A 15,708-nucleotide genomic window follows, 5' to 3' on the forward strand; every position below is an offset into this window, starting at 1 on the left:
TTGTCATATTGTACATGTTACTACTCCTGTTTAAAATATTTTTGTATATTAATACAAACATAAAATTATGTTTGTCATACTGTATGTATGTTGTACTTTTGTTTAGAATGCTTTGTATATTAATACAAATGAAGGTATTGATGTCATATTGTACTATATATTTCTACCTCTGATTAAGATATTTTTGTATATTGTCATAAATTCCAGGTCATTGTTCTTATACTGTATATCTGTCTACAGATGTTTTATTTTTTTTTTTTTATAATACGAAGCCTTAGCCTTTAAGCTATTTAGGTTGGCAAGAATTATAGGTTAATAGTCACCCATGCTTGTCATACATATAGCCATGTTAGTTAGGTTTTGTAGATATACTAGTTAGGTTTTCTAGATATTCTAGTTATGTTTCATAGATATATGTCAGATGGATAGGTAATCTTCAAATACTTCATAGACCTAAAGAATATGGCATTTAAATGTTTTATTAACTTATAATTCTGTTGATGTGAGACATGATTGCTCCTGACAACACCCATCTATTCCTGACCCTCCCTGTACTCCCCTCCACTAAAGAATGATGGACATCGAAGACACTCCATATGGAGTTGGTCTTCTTCTTGGCAAAAGTGGCCTGTTGGTCAAAGAACTGCCCTTGCGTCAATTGCAGACAGTAAGAACCCTGTCCAACCTGGACGAACAGGACAAAGAAAAAAGTGGCTGCTGTACATTGAAAGACAGGGTAGGACAGTCTTTAAAAATTTCCTGTTTCTGAAAATGGTCTGTTAGATATTCTATGCCTGTGGCCAGTAATGGTTGCCTCAACAGTGCAGAGAAACATTGGGTGTCTGTCCAGGCAGCCAGCTCTTTCTGTCATACCTTACATGGTTCAGAAGTTGTTTGTTTGCACTTCCCACATACTCAGATAATATTATTTTCTTTCCAAGTCTTTGATGGGGTTGAAGATTAGGTAGGTACAATCCTCTCATATTTTTAGCTAAGAGCATTTCAAGTGCAAAATTTAACTTCTTCAGCATAGGACAGCTATTGGAGTAATCTTTGTAACTTGCCAATTACCTTTGGTTTGGACATTTAGTATATGTTTCTTGCTTCATGTTCTTGTTGGTTTTAGTTCCATTTTTATTTTTGTTATTACCTTTTCTTTCTTTTAGACGATACTTGATAATTGTTCATATTGTAGATAAGTTTGTATTAGCTTTAGAACCTTCCTGTTTAGACAAAAAGGAGAAATGGTGTGTGAATTAGCTCTGCCAATAATCTTAGGGTATCTGGCCCAATAGAGGCATGGTTTTCTCTGTGTACATGACTGATTAAAACTTAGGAGGGGGGCATGTGTTTGGTCTCTCTGAAGGTGGTTGGAAACTGGACAGCTGGTTCTGCATTCACCTCTGGGCAGAATGGAGGAGGACATCAATGGCTGTTTACTTTGTTCTATATATGTGAGTGTATTTCTCCCCATTTTATAGCTTAATAAATCCATTGATACCCTTCAACAGACTCTCATGGGTTCATTTAACACTTTCTCATTACAGTCACAATATGGTCAGATGACTCATGCTCTTACCACCAGACTCTACTTGAAATAATAGAAGGAAGAGCAAAGTGGAAGGATGCTATGGTGGCAAAGGTTTATAATCTCATTGATAATGGAAATAGAGAGGTGGATCTTTGATTTTGACTAACCAGCCTGGCATATCTATTTACCAAGTTTGAAGCCACTGATATATTTAGTATTGAAACAAAACAAAATGAAATAATTCTCTTTACCACTTGCCCACCAAAAAACACATAAGAGAGAGGATACATATAATGATGCCTAATGGCTTAGGAACCATGGATGCTGTTTTTAAAAATTGTCAAATGCCAGTGGACTCTGAAGGAAAAATATAGTTCAAAGGCTAATGTTGCTGAGATAAAGAAATGGTAATTTACTGGGAGCATAAGAGTCAACATGTTCACATTGCTACAACTCTAAAAGGAAGGAAAACAGCTTTTGTTTCTTTGGTGTTGTGAGTTTGCCTACTAGAGTCAACTTTTAAAACATCCAGTGCTGAAGCCTAAGGTAAACAATGTGTGTAATACAGTCTTTGCCATTCTGGGGTAGACTGAGTGACACTACAATATTAACATATGATGATACCAATGTTCTACAGGGTACACCGGCAAGGAAAGAGGATCAATGACAGCCATGAATTTATGAAATGGGGAACAAAGGAATTTGACTGTTTCATTTAATTTTAGATCATAAAACTTCCTTATCTGAAAATTAATAAGCACATATACATATACATACATGTGTATGTATATACACATATAGATACAAATGCTTATATTACATAAAACGAAGTGTGGAAGCATTACATTTATGGAAATTGGAAGTCTACAATTTGAATTATCTAAAAATGACTTAATATACAGTATGTATTCTAATGATATTTTTAAAAGGAAAGACAGAGAAAACACCTAAAAATGTCGTAAGCGTAATCTAATCAGAGGTACATTCTTGAATCAAAATCTTCTGGACTACAGGCATTCATGGAAGGATAAGTACAAAGAAGTGAAGATGAACAAAATTTAACTTGTCCTAAGTGTGGACAATGATACTCTCCTCAAAGAGTACATTGTGGATAATTCTGTCCTGAACATATAAATATTGTACAAGGGTGTTCAACAGGACATCTGCTACATATGCCATTGGACACTTTTACCTGAGGATAAGAAATGTTAGACAATCTTTGTTGTCCCAGAATCCCAGACCCTACCAGAAAATACTTACTTCAGTTAAGAAGTCCCCATACAGAAGGACAATAAGGAGCCAGAAGCAGAGAACTGTCTACGGCATAAACTAACTGCACCTAGGGGTGTTAGTGAGGTCACAGCAAGCTCTTGAAGAATAATTGCTAACTAAGATAGATTATGAAATGACACCTAAGTTTTCTTTTTAAAGGAATAAAAAGATATAAGAATGGGATCAGCTCTACCTCTACTAAACACCTAAGCGGATTTTATTTAGCATGCACATAGATATAAAATCCAGATGCCATTTTGACTTTCATGAAGTAGGAAGTACTAGGCCTTCAGGGACTGTGTGACACTTTTCAAATCTACAAGTAAAGCTGACCTCTAAATGTTGTATTTATTTGGTAATGAATCACAAGAAAACTGATGCATTAACAGATGAAGCCAATGGTTAAATAATTGGTAAGCAGTTGTACACATATATGGGAAAAGGCATTGGTGACAGGTATAAGGTTATTTAATAAAATGTCAGTGCCTGAAGTGAATAGGGAGTAAGGTCTGTAAGACTCATCGCATTCAGGCTGTTGAGGTTACCGCTAGATACATGGCAGAGTAAATTACATGGACTCAAGTGCTAAAGGCATTTCATTCTCTGCTTCCACTACATGGAAAAATCAGACTGGGATTGACCTTGAAGCTTGACTGTGCTGACTGGTTTCAGAGCTTCATAGAGACTAGGGACACGTGGGAGGGCTCACTACATACTAATGCTAGAAGCAAGCATGACAAGACATATCCACCAACATAATTCCAGTACAACAGTTTCGGCAGCAAGCAATAGCTTCCTGATTTGGTTAAAGGCCAACCTATAGGAGGAAACTCATGCTTTGTATGCTAAGACAGGCAAAAACATGTACATTGTAAGGGTTCATAATACACTAAGAAATTATTCTTCTTTCCTTGTATGATATTCTTGTCATATTGACTTTTAAAAGCTTTAGTTTATGCCTAATTTGTGGAGAGATACTTTACAGTAGTCAGTGTGTTACTAACAAAAAGTATTGGCCATGTAAACTGAGAATAATTGAATAATATTGTGTTATGGTAACCCAGTATTCAGGGAAAGGTCATATACATATCTTAACAGCTCTAAGAGGGAAAAAAAACACTGAAAGTTACAGAAAAATTCAAGAGTTGGAGGAAGGAGTTATTTGATAAAAAATAGCAATTTACATCTGGTGTAATATGTTCTTCATAACTCATGAAGTCCACTTGGCTTTGTAATAATGTGGATCCGATTCATGTTGTGAAAATAGCAGGGATGTACTGATACACTGGTATGTGGTAATAGTTATGATGCTGTTGACATTACTTAAAGCAGGAGAGCCATTGATAAAATACCTAGGGTGTTGATGTTTATTTCCTTCGTGTTTAAACTGTGAGTGTCCTTGGGGCAATCTTCCAGAATATATAGGAGGGAAAAAGCAAACAGAGATCAGGACTTCAATGCTGCAGCCTTCTCCAGTGGCCCACATACTGTGGTGGAATTTCTCTGAGATGCAGCTGTCATTGAGTCTACCATGCCTCTGTAAGTAAGCTCTCAGCCATGCTCTTCTGAATCAATCTGACCAACCCCTTGATTCTTCAAGGTTATTACATGGAATCCTTTCATTAGAATCCTGTCTCATGTCTCTTGTGTTAACAAACATTTGTATTTGTTCAAGTAGCACAATACCAGGCTTAGAAAATTTTGCCATTTAGGAAGAATATTTACAAGGGTAGTAGACTGTTTACATGGGTTCACAAAAATGGAAATGCTTTTCTTTATGTCAAGTAGTAGTAAATACTTAGCATTCTATGTCTTACTTGAGTAATGGGAGAAATGGGACAGTGGGAGCCAGATGTGGTTCGGGATCAAAATTTTTGTGCTGGATCAGCAGAGGCAGATGGGTCCTAGAGCCTGGCTTACCAGCCAGTCTGATCTATTTATCAAGTTTCAGGTCAGTGAGAGGCTTCATCCTAAAAACATGAAACACAAATGTGGTTTAGTATTTAACTAATAACACCTGAGATTCTTCTCTGCCATATATATAAGTATATATACTTGCACACACATGTGAATGCTCACTTAACCACACTGTCACACACAAGAGAAAGGAGATAGAATAATGTTATCTAATTGCTTAAAAATAATGGATGTTTAAAACATTCAACTGTCAGAGAAGTTTTCAGAAGGAAAAATAAAGCTCAGAGATGGATGTTGCAGAAATTAAAAAAAAAATTAAGTTGTTGAGAACACAAGCATCAATGAGTTCAAACTGTCACAACTTTAGAAAGGAGAAAGATAATTATTTTTGCTATGTTTCCTTAGACTTGTACGTGAGTTATCTTACTTGATTATTTGACTTCAAAACATTACTTCTGTTTTGGAAGCATGCTTTCGGCAATAGTTTTAAATGCAGGAAGCTATGCTACATTTGAAGGTATTACACCTTGAGTTTATATTAGCAATGCTTCTCCACTGACCCCCAAAGAGTTGTTCATTAATGTGAAGCAGTAAGAAATCATTCTGCTTAAGTACCTTCATTATCTCTCTACACCATCTATGCTCTTTGTTGATACATCTTTCAATAAGTGGCCAAGAGTATTTACTGCTCTGTAAAGATCCTCATCTCAGTTCTTTTTTCTCAATACTTTTAAATCATTCTTATCCCTGAAAGTCCAGTGTTTATAGATAAAATCTTTACAACTAAATAGAGTTCTTAATGTTAGCCTTTTTGTGTATGACTTGTATAGTATAACTGTTTTGAAACAGCATTGCAGCAGATGTGGAGTGAATACATAAGAAATTTAACTCAAATATTCAGTAGATGATTTTCACATATAACTTTTCTTCACAGTTCTCTGAAACAAGGATTTTTCATGTTTATTGATGCCAGACATGGTTGAAATTATAAGTAATAGTGGCAGGCCATAAGTTATTCTAGTGTATTCACATTCTAATATATGGTTATGTAGTCACTAGTAATTGTAAATGTTTATTTGTCAATAATAAAACAATGGATTTAAAAAATTAATCTTGAAGCCTAAATTAGACAATGATAGTAGATATTTGTCTTACAGTCTTGGCTAATCTGGAATAAGCTGAATGATACCATGATATTTACAGTTTCTGGTGTTAAAGCTCTGTAGGTAACACTGGTAGAAAACATAATTAATGAGAGACATAGATTTTATGAAATGAAGAATAAAGGGATTTGCCTATTTAACTTACTCTGAGGTTATTAAAATTTCTCAGATGAAAATTAACAAAAACATATTCATACATATGAATATATATATATATATATATATATATATATATATATATATATATATACAAACATTTATACACATAAATTTTTATATCACAAAATAAAGTCTGGAACTGTTGTGGAGTAACCTTTTTGTACACTGTGAAGATGTGTTACTCTGACTGGTTCAATAAAAAGCTGAATAGCTAATAGTTAGGCAGGATTATTGGGGAAGAGAGAATTCTGGGAAGAAAGTTGGAGTCACCAGCAACACAGAAGGAACAGACATGCAGGAGGTGAGGTAAAAGCCATGAATCTTGTGACAACACATAGATGAATTGAAATGGGTTAGGTTAAGTTATGAAAGCTAATTATGAACAAGCCTAAGCCATCAGCCAAGCTTTCAAAATTAATAGTAAGTCTCCATGTCATTATTGGGGCGTCGACAGTCATGAAGAAAAATCTGTTTGCAAATGGTGTCCAATGTGGGGGTACATAATTCCACATAAGACCCAAGAAAGCTTTCAAAAAGGTTCCAAACACACAAAAACAGAGCCCAAAGCAGCTTCCTACTCCTACAGTCTCTCCTGAAGCCACAGTACAGAGACACATCTCTCAGTCACTGCCTTCAGGCCTAAGCTACCAGCACACCATGAACTACGCTGCATAGTGGTTTAAGATTTTGCTCATGTGGAAGAAAAGGTTACAGATACACAGTAAAGCAGATCCAGACAGGAAAAAACCCTCTAAACAGGTTACAGTGTGTTTAGAAACTGTGCATAGGCACAAAAATGAAAAGAAAGTGGGTATCGACAGTCATTCATAGAAAAAATAGTTTATAGTAATAAGATAAAGTCTTTAAAGAGAAAATAAAATATTATGAAAGGATAAGTCATGTAAAATGGAAAATACACATGGAGTCTGGATCCTGTATAGTATTGTATTGACTTTAAATTTTTTGATTGCTGATGAGCAAACGATAGCTGCTGAGAGACATTGAATTGCAAAAACTGCTAAACTAAACCAATCCATATATATTAAAAATGTCTTAACTCCAAAATATAAGTCAAAAAATATGTTCCATTGCGGAACAAATTATGGTTTTGTTTCCACAGGAAATGGAAGGCCATGGATTTATTCAAGGTTGACAGAGATTAGATTTGACCAGGGATGATGCCCTGAAAATCCTGATTACAGACGTAGAGAAATAAACCTAAAATAACTATAAGACAGGTGACATATATTTCACCTGCTCAAACTTAAAGCAAAAATATCATCTTTGACTAGATCATGTACAATGCACAGTCTATACTGTGTTAATGCAGATATGTTGTTACCTTTGAAAGTTTTTGTGTTTTTAGAGAGAAGGGACCAGACACCAATGAAAACAGGTGGCCCAGGTAGTCCAGCCTCACAGACTACTCCAGCCAGACTTCAGATAAGCCTTACATTTTTTCCAGTCACAATGAGAGAAGACAATAGCTAGATCTCTCAGGACTTGACCATTATCTTAATTTTCTCAGCGTCCCTTAAAAGATGTCAGTGCCCCCAGACAACAGGAAGCAGTATCCAGAACACAACGCTCACATGCCTAAGAGATGGGGTAGGTACGTTTTGGTCATTTTGTGAGTTACAGATATTTGTCAATGTTTGGGGTTTTGGTTACAAATTGTTATTGTTCATGGTCAGGAAAAAACTGAACAAAGGATATTAGATCCAAGGATCTCTTTCTAAAAGGTAAAAGGGGTGATATAATATAGAAATGATGAGATAAAAGGGTAGATTGCTGAGTCCACTTTTGAACAACCACTAGTCTTGAATATTTTACATTGGTGTGGATATTTATATATTGATACAAATTTAAGGTTATTTTTGTTAGAATCTACTGTACATATGTTTTTACTCTTGTTTAAGATATTGTACCTATGGAGCTCATTTAACAATGCAATGTAAATTTCTAGTCCTTGAAAGTTATTATTACAACCTATTTAGGATAATAAAGAAATACAGTTTCCATTGAGAAATCGGGTGTTATTCTGATAGGTTTGCCTTTATATGTCACTTGGCCTTTTTCCTTTGCTGCTCTTAATATTCTTTCTTTATTCTGTACGTTTAATTGTTTAATTATTATGTGGCGAGGGGACTTTTTTTGGGGGTCTAGTCTGTTTGGTGTTCTATAGGCTTCTTGTATCTTCATAGGCATTTCCTTCTTTAAGTTGGGAAAGTTTTCTTCTATGATCTTGTTGAATATATTTTCTGTGCCCTTGAGTTGGTATTCTTCTCCTTCTTCTACCCCTATTATTTGTAGGTTTGGTCTTTTCATGGTGTCCCAAATTTCTTGGACATTTTGGTTCATGACTTTGTTGACTTTAGTGTATTCTTTGACTGATGAATCTATTTCTTCTATTGTATCTTCAACGCTAGAGATTCTCTCTTCCATCTCTTGCATTCTGTTGATTATACTTGCATCTGAAGTTCCCAATCGTTTTCTCAGATTTTCTATTTCCAGCATTCCCTCTGTTTGTGTCTTCTTCATTTTTTCTATTTCCCTTTTCAGGTCCTGGACTGTTTCCTTCATTTGTTTCATTGATTTTTCTTGATTTTCTTTCAGTATTTTATTGTTCTCTTCCAGGACTTTTTTGATTTCTTCTAATTTGTTTGCCCTTTCCTCTAGTTGTTTACAGCGTTCTTCACATTTTTTTGTCTTTTCCTCTACACGAGCCTCTAGCTTCTTCATGATGACATTCATAAGGCTATTTTCTTCTGCTTCTTCAAATTTCTGATGTTCAGGTCTAGGTGTTGGAGGAGGGCTAGGGCCTGGTGATGGTGTATTGCTATTCATTTTGTTGTATGTCTTTCTGCCTTGACACCTGCCCATCTCCTTGTGGTTCGTTCTTGGCCTTATCCGCACACTTGGTTCAGACAGAGCTGACAGATTCAGGAAGTCTCTCTCTCTTGTCCAGATGGGAGCTCTCTTGTCCAAATTGGAAGTCTGGGGCAGGATGGGAGCTCTTGTTCAGAGGGGAAGTCGGGGGAGGATGGGTGCTCTCCTCTCTCTCTCTCTCTCTCTCTCTCTCTCTCTCTCTCTCTCTCCTCCAGATGGGAGCTGGGGGCCAGCCTCTAAGTCTCAGGAAGAGGCTTGGGGCTCAGGCGGATGGGGGTGGGGGCAGGGCGTGGAGACTGCAGGGTCTGCCAGGGGTCTTGGAGAAGGGGATCCTTCCCGGTGGGGCTAGAAGGGAACCTGCCCTGTGACCAGAACCTGGGGCCAAGTTGGGCAGGTCTTCCCCGGAGTGGCTGGTGCCCAGGGATGGGGTTGGGGGCAAGTTAGGGGACTCACCTGTGCTTCAGAAGGGAAGTCCGGGGCAAGATGGGAGCTGGGAGCTGGGGGCCGGCCTCTAAGTCTCAGGAAGAGGCTTGGGGCTCAGGCGGATGGGGGTGGGGGCAGGGCGTGGAGACTGCAGGGTCTGCCAGGGGTCTTGGAGAAGGGGATCTTTCCTGGTGGGGCTAGAAGGGAACCTGCCCGGTGGCCAGAACCTGGGGCCAAGTTGGACAGGTCTTCCCTGGAGCAGCTGGTGCCCAGGGATGGGGTCGGGGGCAAGCTAGGGCACTCACCTGTGCTTCAGAAGGGAAGTCCGGGGCAAGATGGGAGCTCAAGGGCACAGGAAATATATTCAACAAGATCATAGAAGAAAACTTTCCCAACTTAAAGAAGGAAATGCCTATGAAGATACAAGAAGCCTATAGAACACCAAACAGACTAGACCCCCCAAAAAAGTCCCCTCACCACATAATAATTAAACAACTAAATGTACAGAATAAAGAAAGAATCTTAAGAACAGCAAAGGAAAAAGGCCAAGTGACAAATAAAGGCAAACCTATCAGAATAACACCCGATTTCTCAATGGAGACTTTGAAAGCCAGAAGGTCCTGGACAGATGTAATGCAGACACTAAAAGACCATGGATGTCAGCCTAGACTAATATATCCAGCAAAACTTTCAATCATCATAGATGGAGTGAACAAGACATTCCATGACAAAGCCAGATTTAAACAATATTTATCCACAAACCCAGCCCTACAGAAAGCACTAGAAGGAAAATTCCAACCTAAGGAAGTCAGATACACCCTCAAAAACACAGGCAATAGATAAAGCCACAGCAGTAAACCCCAACGAAGAAAAGTACACACACATCACCACCAAAAAATAACAGGAATGAACAATCACTGGACATTAATATCCCTCAATATCAATGGACTTAATTCACCTATAAAAAGACATAGGCTTACAGAATGGATACGAAAGCAGGACCCATCTTTCTGCTGCATACAAGAAACACATCTCAAATTCAAAGATAGACACTACCTAAAAATAAAAGGCTGGGGAAAGACTTTCCAATCAAACGGTCTTAAGAAACAAGCAGGTGTAGCCATCCTGATATCCAGCAAAATAGACTTCAAACTAAAATCAATCAAAAGAGATCAAGAAGGGCATTACATACTCATCACAGGAAAGATCCACCAAGATGAAGTCTCAATTCTGAACATTTATGCCCCAAACACAAGGGCACCCACATATGTAAAAGAAACATTATTAAAGCTTAAATCACATATAAAACCCAACACATTAATAGTGGGAGACCTCAACACCCCACTTTCACCACTGGACAGATCTCCCAAATCGAAACTTAACAGAGAAATAAAGGACTTAATTGATGTCATGACTCAAATGGACTTAATCGACATGTACAGAACATTCCATCCTAACAAAAAAGAATATACCTTCTTCTCAGCACCCCATGGAACTTTCTCTAAAATCGATCACATACTTGGTCACAAAACAAATCTAAACAGATACAAAACAATTGGAATAACCTCCTGTGTTCTATCAGACCACCATGGTCTAAAGTTGGATTTCAACAACAACAAAAACTACAGAAAACCTACAATCTCATGGAAACTGAACAATACCCAACTGAATCACCAATGGGTTAAGGAAGAAATAAAGAAAGAAATTAAAGACTTCCTAGAGATCAACGAAAATCAACGAAATCCAAACCTATGGGACACTATGAAAGCAGTACTAAGAGGGAAATTCATAGCACTAAACGCCCACATAAATAAGCTGGAGAAATCTCACACTAGTGACTTAACAGCACACCTGAAAGTTCTAGAACAGGAAGAAGCAAAGTCTCCCAGGAAAAATAGATGCCAGGAAATTATCAAAGTGAGAGCTGAAATCAATAAAATAGAAACAAAGAGAACAATACAAAAAATTAATGAAACAAAGAGTTGGTTCTTTGAGAAAATCAACAAGATAGACAAGCCCTTATCCAAACTAACCAAAAGACAGAGAGAGAGCATCCAAATCAACAAAATCAGAAATGAAAAGGGGGACATAACAACAGACATTGAGGAAATCCAGAGAATCATCAGGTCATACTTCAAAAACCTCTATTCCACAAAACTGGAAAACCTAAAAGAAATGGATAATTTTCTGGATAGTTACCACATACCTAAATTAAATCAAGACCAGATAAACTACTTAAATAGTCCAATAACCCCTAACGAAATAGAAACAGTCATTAAAAGTCTCCCAACCAAAAAAAGCCCAGGACCAGATGGTTTCAGTGCAGAATTCTACCAGGTCTTCAAAGAAGAGTTAATACCAATACTCTCTAAATTGTTCCATACAATAGAAACAGAAGGAACATTACCAAACTCCTTCTATGAGGCTACAATTACCCTGATTCCCAAACCAAACAAGGATACAACAAAGAAAGAGAACTACAGACCGATCTCCCTCATGAACATTGATGCAAAAATACTCAATAAAATACTGGCAAACAGACTCCAAGAACACATCAAAACAATTATCCACCATGATCAAGTAGGATTCATTCCAGGGATGCAAGGATGGCTCAACATACGAAAGTCTGTCAATGTGATACACCGTATAAACAAACTCAAAGAAAAAAGCCACATGATCATCTCACTAGATGCTGAAAAGGCATTTGACAAAATCCAACACCCCTTCATGATAAAGGTCTTGGAGCGATCAGAAATATAGGGAACATACCTAAACATAATAAAGGCAATTTACAGCAAGCCAACAGCCAACATCAAATTAAATGGAGAGAAACTCAAAGCAATTCCACTAAAATCAGGAATGAGGCAAGGCTGTCTGCTCTCCCCATACTTATTCAATATAGTACTTGAAGTTCTAGCCAGAGCAATAAGACAACACAAGGAGATTAAGAGGATACAAATTGGAAAGGAAGAAGTCAAGCTTTCCCTATTTGCAGATGACATGATAGTATACTTGAGCAACCCCAAAGATTCCACCAAGGAACTGATACAACTTATAAACACCTTCAGCAACATAGCAGGATACAAGATCAACTCAAAAAAATCAGTAGCCCTCCTATATACAATGGACAAAAAAGCGGAGAAGGAAATCAGAGATACATCACCCTTTACTATAGCCACAAATGACATAAAATACCTTGGGGTAACACTAACCAAGCAAGTGAAGGACCTATATGACAAGAACTTTAAGTCCCTGAAAAAAGAAATTGAAGAAGATGTCAGAAAATGGAAAGATCTCCCATGCTCATGGATAGGCAGAACTAACATAGTAAAAATGGCAATCTTACCAAAAGCAATCTACAGATTCAATGCAATCCCCATCAAAATACCAACACAATTCTTCACAGACCTGGAAAGAATAATACTCAACTTCATATGGAAAAACAAAAAACCCAGGATAGCCAAAAGAATCCTGTACAATAAAACAACCTCTGGAGGCATCACGATCCCTGACTTCAAGCTGTACTATAGAGCTACAGTAATAAAAACAGCTTGGTACTGGCATAAAAACCGACATGTGGACCAATGGAATCGAACTGAAGACCCTGACATTAATCCGCACACCTATGAACAAATAATTTTTGACAAAGAAGCCAAAAGTGCACAATGGAAAAAAGAAAGCATCTTCAACAAATGGTGCTGGCAAAACTGGATATCAACATGTAGAAGGCTGCAAATAGATCCATATCTATCACCGTGCACAAAACTTAAGTCCAAGTGGATCAAGGACCTCAACATAAATCCAGCTACTCTGAACCTGCTAGAAGAGAAAGTAGGAAGTAGTCTTGAACGCATTGGCATAGGAGACCACTTTCTAAATAGAACACCAGTAGCACAGACACTGAGAGAAACAATCAATCAATGGGACCTCTTGAAACTGAGAAGCTTTTGTAGGGCAAAGGATATGGTCAACAAAGCAAAGCGACAGCCTACAGAATGGGAAAAGATCTTCACCAATCCCACATCTGACAGAGGACTGATATCCAGAATATATAAGGAACTCAAGAAATTAGACATCAAAATGCCCAACAGTCCAATTAAGAAATGGGCTATAGAACTAAACAGAGAATTCTCAACAGAGGAAACTCAAATGGCTGAAAGACATTTAAGGAATTGCTCAACATCCCTAATCATCAGGGAAATGCAAATCAAAACAACTCTGAGATACAACCTTATGCCTGTCAGAATGGCTAAGATCAAAAACACTGAAGACACCTTATGCTGGAGAGGATGTGGAGCTAGGGGAACTCTCCTCCACTGCTGGTGGGAATGCAAGCTTGTACAACCACTTTGGAAATCAATATGGCGATTTCTTAGAAAATTGGGAATCCATCTCCCCCAAGATCCAGCTATACCATTCTTGGGCATATACCCAAGGAATGCTCAACCACTTGTTCAGCTATGTTCATATCAGCATTGTTTGTAATAGCCAAAACATGGAAACAACCTAGATGCCCTTCAACTGAAGAATGGATAAACAAAATGTGGTACATATACACAACGGAATACTACTCAGCAGAGAAAAACAATGACATCATGAGGTTTGCAGACAAATGGATGGATCTAGAAAAAATCATCCTGAGTGAGGTATCCCATACTCAGAAAGACAAACATGGTATGTACTCACTCATAACAGGATACTAGATGTGGAACAAGGATGACTGGACTGCTACTCACATCACCAGGCAGGCTACCTGGAAAACAGGACCCCAAGAAAGACACAGGGATCGCCCAATGACAGAGAAATGGAATGAGATCTACATGAACAGCCTGGACATGAGTGGGAGTAGTGAAGGGCGAGGGTCGAGGGAAAGAGAGCTTGGGTGAGTGGGAGATCCCAGCTGGATCAACAACAGAGAGGGAGAACAAGGAATAGGAGACCATGGTAAATGAAGACCACATGAGAATAGGAAGAAACAAAGTGCTAGAGAGGCCCACAGAAATCCACAAAGATACCCCCACAACAGACTGCTGGCAATGGTCGAGAGACAGTCCGAACTGATCTACTCTGGTGATGGGATGGCCAAACACCCTAATTGTCATGCTAGAAACCTCATCCAACTACTGAGGGATCTGGATGCAGAGATCCATGACTAGGCCCCAGGTGGATCTCTGGGAGTCCAATTAGCGAGAATGAGGAGGGTTTATATGAGCGAGAATTGTTGAGACCAAGGTTGGATAAAGCACAGAGACAAATAGCCAAACAAACAGAAACACATGAAATATGAACCAATGGCTGAGGGGTCAGGCCCTCTGAGTGGGTGAGACAGTTGATTGGCCTGATCTGTTTGGGAGGCATCCAGGCAGTGGCACCGGGTGATTGCATGAGTCGGCTGTTTGAAACCTGGGGCCTATGCAGGGTCCCTTGGCTCGGCCTGGGAGGAGGGGACTGGACCTACCTGGACTGAGTCCACCAGGTTGATCTCAGTCTGTGGGGAAGGCTTTGCCCTGGAGGAGATTGGAATGGGGGGCGGGCTGGGGGGAAGGTGAGGGGGGCGGGAGGGGGGAGAACAAGGGAATCTGTGGCTGATATGTAGAACTGAATTGTATTGCAAAATAAAAATTTAAAAAAAAATACAGGTAAGTCACCTATAACAATCAAACTTGTAGTCACGCTAGGTATGTTTTCAAGGTCATACAGAGATATATTTTAGATAGATAGGTGATCTTCAAATACTTCAAATATGACCTACAGAATATGACACTTAAAATGTTTTAATAACATAGGGCTTTTCATGAGAGTGAGACATATCTGCTCCTGGAATTACCAATCTACTTCATTAAAAAAATGATGAACATTGAAGAACCTCCATATGAAGTTTGCTTTCTAGCTGGCAAAGCTAACCACCTGGGCCAAAAAACTGCCCTAACTTCCACTGCTGGTACAATGTTGTCCAAATTAGACAAGCAGAACACAAAAGAAGGTGACTGCCAAACTTTGTCAAGACAAGGTAGGACAATCCTTCAAAAATTCCTGCTTCACAAAAATGTCTGTCCAATATTCTGGGCCCATAAACCAAAGATGGATGCCACAAGGTTACAGAGGAACCTTGGGTGACTGTCCAAGCATCCAACTGTTTCTCTCATTTCTATAGGTTTGAAAGTGGCTTACAGAGCACTTCCTGTTTACTCAGGTAGTATTACATCCTTCTGTGGTCTTTGATGGAGTTAAAGACTAGGTAGTTACAGTTTTCCTTAGTTATGATAAAAGGTAAATTATGTATAAAGCTTTGGAGACATCAAGATAAAATAAATAATGAAGTATTTTCTCCAAATATGCCAAATACAAATAAAT

The 15,708-nt window shown here is 38.3% G+C and overlaps 1 protein-coding gene across 1 annotated transcript in view; it reads left to right on the forward strand.

Annotated features, from left to right (window-relative positions):
* The first annotated feature begins 574 nt into the window (after positions 1 to 574).
* The window catches only part of LOC131910842 (prolactin-2B1-like), an 81,934-nt gene continuing 66,800 nt past the window's right edge, over positions 575 to 15,708 (forward strand). The window contains exon 1 of the mRNA XM_059262723.1: positions 575 to 736. Coding sequence (XP_059118706.1) covers positions 575 to 736 — 162 coding nt within the window. The remainder of the gene's footprint in view (positions 737 to 15,708) is intronic.

Source organism: Peromyscus eremicus, chromosome 5 (assembly GCF_949786415.1).
Source record: "Peromyscus eremicus chromosome 5, PerEre_H2_v1, whole genome shotgun sequence".
Lineage (NCBI taxonomy): Eukaryota > Metazoa > Chordata > Mammalia > Rodentia > Cricetidae > Peromyscus > Peromyscus eremicus.